The sequence below is a fragment of the Tribolium madens genome, unplaced genomic scaffold (assembly GCF_015345945.1).
Source record: "Tribolium madens isolate multiple individuals breed KSU strain unplaced genomic scaffold, Tmad_KSU_1.1 Scaffold_20;HRSCAF=117;Tcas5.2_LG4, whole genome shotgun sequence".
NCBI classification, from domain to species: domain Eukaryota; kingdom Metazoa; phylum Arthropoda; class Insecta; order Coleoptera; family Tenebrionidae; genus Tribolium; species Tribolium madens.
Genome location: NW_025400985.1, coordinates 1,792,192 through 1,796,883, shown reverse-complemented (window position 1 = coordinate 1,796,883; position 4,692 = coordinate 1,792,192). Strand labels below are relative to the sequence as shown.

General features: G+C 27.2%; 1 protein-coding gene across 1 annotated transcript in view; it reads right to left on the bottom strand.

Moving 5' to 3' along the window:
- LOC123005679 (ATP-binding cassette sub-family G member 1-like) overlaps positions 1-3,375 on the bottom strand; it is a 23,387-nt gene extending 20,012 nt beyond the window's left edge. Inside the window, exon 1 of the mRNA XM_044399533.1 lies at positions 3,017-3,375. Coding sequence (XP_044255468.1) covers positions 3,017-3,206 — 190 coding nt within the window. The 5' untranslated portion in view covers positions 3,207-3,375. The remainder of the gene's footprint in view (positions 1-3,016) is intronic.
- Positions 3,376-4,692: the final 1,317 nt, after the last annotated feature.

Below are 4,692 nucleotides of genomic sequence, written 5' to 3'. Positions count from 1 at the left end.
TTCTAGACCCTTTTAGCCGAGGCTCGAGCCCCGGAAAAATTTTTAAATATTAAGAATACATATTTTTAAAAAGATAAAAATATAAATGCATTAATATTAGCTATTCTACATCTAATAAAAAATTTCTACCTCCCCAAATATGATTTTTTCGGTTCCGTTTAAAAGACTATTTTTTATTTTTCTACTTGTTTAAAGCTTGATAATTTATCTCAATTTCTCTACATCATCAGTTTTTTTAGTTAGTTAGAAATGTTTACTGTTTTCTCATTTTTCCTTTAATTATTTGTAATTTTTTTACTTTATGTCATTTTCTCTAGTTTCCCATCAAAGTATATTTTTCAAAATATTTTTATTATTTACTTCCCCAAAGATTTTTTTTCAATTTCTCTACGATTCTCTACCTCCTCAAATCTGTTTTATTATTTATATTATTATTTTTCATAAAAATTTATTCCTGATTCTTTTTTTACTTTTCTTTTCTTAGATCCGCCACAAAAGTTATATTTTTTATTTTTCAAGCTCGTAATTTAGTTCAATATTTCTACTATTATCAGTTTTTTTTCACGTTTTCAATAAGTATTTTTGTTTTCCAAAACACGTTCAAATCTCTTATTATGTACAAAAATAAATTAGATTATTATGTACAAAAATAATTAAGAGATTATTTTTCATTTAATTATTTAACATTTTTTTCTTTTATTTCACCTTCTCTAGTTTCTCCTCAAAGTATATTTTCCTAAATTCTAGACCCTTTTTATCGATGCACGAGACCCGAAAAAAATTTTAAATATTAAGAATACATATTTTTAAAAAGATAAAAATAAAAATGCATTAATATTAACTATTCTACATCTAATAAAAAATTTCTACCTCCTCAAATATGATTTTTTCGGTTCCTTTTAAAAAGTATTTTTTATTTTTCTACTTGTTTAAAGGTTGATAATTTATCTCAATTTCTCTACTCTCAATTTTTTTACTTAGTTAGAAATATTTACTATTTTCTCTTATTTTTCCTTTCATACTTTATGTCATTTTCTCTAGTTTCCCATCAAAGCATATTTTTCTAAATGTTTTATTATTTACTTAACCAAAGATTTTTTCTCTACGATTCTCTACCTCCTCAAATTTTTCATAAAAATTTATTCCTGATTCTTTTTTTACTTTTATTTTCTTAGATCCGCCACAAAAGTTATATTTTTATTTTTCAAGCTCGTAATTTACCTCAATATTTCTACTATTAAACACATTCAAACCTCTTATTATGTACAAATACCAAATTTTACTCATTTACTGTTTTCTCTTATTTTTCATTTAATTATTTGACATTTTTTTTCTTTTATTCCATCTCTAGTTTTTCCTCAAGGTATATTTTCCTAAATTCTAGACCCCTTTTACCGAGACTCGAGCCCCCGAAAAATTTTGAACTATTAAAAATACATATTTTTAAAAAGATGAAAATAAAAATGCATTAATATTAACTATTCTACATCTAATAAAAAAAATTCTGACAAGCAAAGGCGTTTCCACTTTGAATTTTGTATACAGGGTGAATACAAAGTATGGAATCAAACGTTTTTTGCTTAAACTATTCATTTTTTGTTCAGCAAAATTTTTATTTTTTTTAAATAGTAACCCAAGGCTATGATCTAAGGATACAGCTATCTACTTTATATTCAATTTTTATAAAAAAAATTTTTACATAAGTTGCCATTTTGAAAAAAAAACAAAACAAAATTTCATTCTCAAAATACGGTCCACTTTTTATAGCACTTTAATTTTTATTGATCATTATTCATTATATTCTTGAAATAGAAATTAAAAAAAAATAAAAATGTGACGATTCTCAAAAATAAAATTTTGATTTTTTTTTGTTTCTAAGTTCTGCATTTTTTTTCGAATATCAACTCACTGTAAAACCTTTTTTTACAAAAACTATGATCCGAGGAGCCGTTAACTCTGGAATTTAAAAATAGGCACTGGTAATTTCTTTTCAAAATTACGTTAAATTTCTTATTACAACTATCAGAATTAATTTGAAATTCCAGCAATTATTTCTGAAATACAAAAGTTAAGTTGGAGTTACAGGAATTAATTTGGAATATGGAATTACAAAAATTAAACTAAAAATAATGCAATTACGATAGATCTCTAATTTTTTTTGGAATTACAGGAGTTTCGGTGGAATTATTTTGAAATTGGAATTAATTGTACACATTTTTTTCGCCAAGCAAACCATGATTTTTCAGTGGTAATTGCACTGAACGAAAGACTGTTCCTAATTAATAAAACGGGGTCAAACTAAGTTCAAGTGTTGTCATTAGTTTGATCAAAACCTCTCATTGATCGTCTGATAAAAAATTCACGGCAAATGTGGTTATCATCCATGTTGCCATTTTCAACAAATTAAAAATACATAATCTTCGCTAGGAAGTTCAAACTTTATCGATTTCATTTTTTATCAGGAAAACAGGTGTTTATCACTAGAATCAATCAAACAGCTGCAACATTCAACGATCCCTTACAAAATAGGAAAAATAATTGATAACAAAGTCTGTTGCTAGAAAAATTTATCATAAATTTAAAAATTGCACTTTGGAAACCATCACAACTTTTATGTATTTGTTCATTAAATCTCTACAAAAAAGATAATAAATTAAGCAAGAATGAGACAAAGTAACAATTTTTTTCTTGTCTTATTCATTGAATAAAACTGGTTGGGATTGGCGTGCTTGAAACATTTTTATTTAAATTTTTTTACTAATAAATTGAACCCTTTTTTTTAACAAAAGTTTTGATCAAAAAATTTAAAAACGTGCCGTCAAAGTAAATTACAAATTTGCGTGCCACTATGTCAAATTTTTGTCATTTCCATAATTATTGATTAGGCACGAAACTGATACCAGTTTATTATTTAGATCAAAAAAATGAAAAAAATTCAGTATTTAGATCAAACTGAAAAAAAATCCCAAGAGGAAATAAGTTAAATTAATGGTTCAAAAAAATTAACAGGACTCACTCCTTCGCAGGATTCCCTCCTTGACGGTGTAGGTGAGGTCCTTGAACCCGACATGCATCGACCCCGTGGAGCTTTGGTTGTGGTTGGCCAAGGGCCCATCCTCCGGGATGGGCAAAAGCTCCAACTGGAGTGAATCAGGCCGTTTCAGGAATTTCGGATGTAGCGACGGTGTGGATGTTACCTTCTCCATCGCTACACAGAAACTGCGCGATTTTCAGTTTCACCACTCAACTCCCACTCTCTTCTTCTCTTTATTATCAACATCGCGTTTCTTCACGAGACTGGATTGTTTCATGTGATGACAAAACTGCGCCTATCGCGACTTATCACTGATAACGAAAACAATTAACGCTCGGGTTTGTAATTCCCACCGTTATCGAATTCACTGCCCACCACTTGGGGCAAGAAGTCAAGTGACCGAATTTAAGCGTGAGAAGCGAGGCAAAAATCGACGATTTGAATATTTAGTGGTCAAAATAACGCATTTCACGGTTGAGGGGGGGAATAAAATGAAGAGGAAATATCGTAACTCATTATCTATGATCCGTGTTTGTTTTCGGGTTTTTAAACCGAAATTAGCTGACGCGCACTAATTGCGGAAATAGAGAGAATTTGTGATGTTTAACTTTTTTTAAGTCAATATTAATTTAATATTTTATCGTTGCATTCAAGGGATTATAATTTTTTATTTGGATTTTTGATATGAAATTATACCTAATGCTTTTATTGATAAATAATAGATTAAATATTAATGAATCATGCTCTCATTGTCTTTAGCTTTTCTTTTAAATTATTAATTTTATTGGAAATGGAAAATTATTGTGCTAGTGTAATAATTTAAAAATTCTCGCAAACTTTTAAAAGATAGGCAACTACTCCGACTCTAGAACTGAATATGTTGTCTAATAAGTTCTCCAATAACACTAAGAAACTTTATGGAGTTTTCTTGCTTATTAAAAAAATATAATAATGATTTCAAAAATTGAAAATGATTATTAGAAAGTGCATGAAAAAATGACTGAAAATCACACAAAATTACCTCAAAAGCACCCTAAAAACCGTTACAAATCACCCAAAATCAAGTAAAATTACCTCAAAAGAGAAAAATACCCTGTTTCTGTTTAGAGACAGTAAATATAAACAAGACTTTAAAAAAAATTATGTTCAATGATAAACCAAGAAATTTTTCTTCTTGGAAAAAAACTTTCTCTTGTTCAAAAGTTGGTGCGACAAAAAAGAAAAAAATTAACACAATTGCAAAAAACTTCATGTTGTTGTGATTACTTACAGAATCGTTAAATTTCATTAGTATTTATATAAAACATTAGTCAAATACAAAATTATATAATAGGTAAACTTGCATCGTAAAAACCGTAAAAAATCTAAAATTATAATAAAATTTTTGATAAGACTTAAAAAATATCATAAAATTGTGAATAATTTTCAAATACTAAACAACTTACCTAAACCTGAACCTAAAAACTTACTCGTATTTTTTTATTATTAATAACAATGTGAAAATACTATGTTAAAAAGTGTGCCCAAACAAAATCGTTTTTTTTCTCAAATTACAATGACAGAGTTTTTATACATCGGTAATAAATCTACCTAATGCTTTTATTGATAAATAATAGATTAAATATTAATGAATCATGCTCTAATTGTCTTTAGCTTTT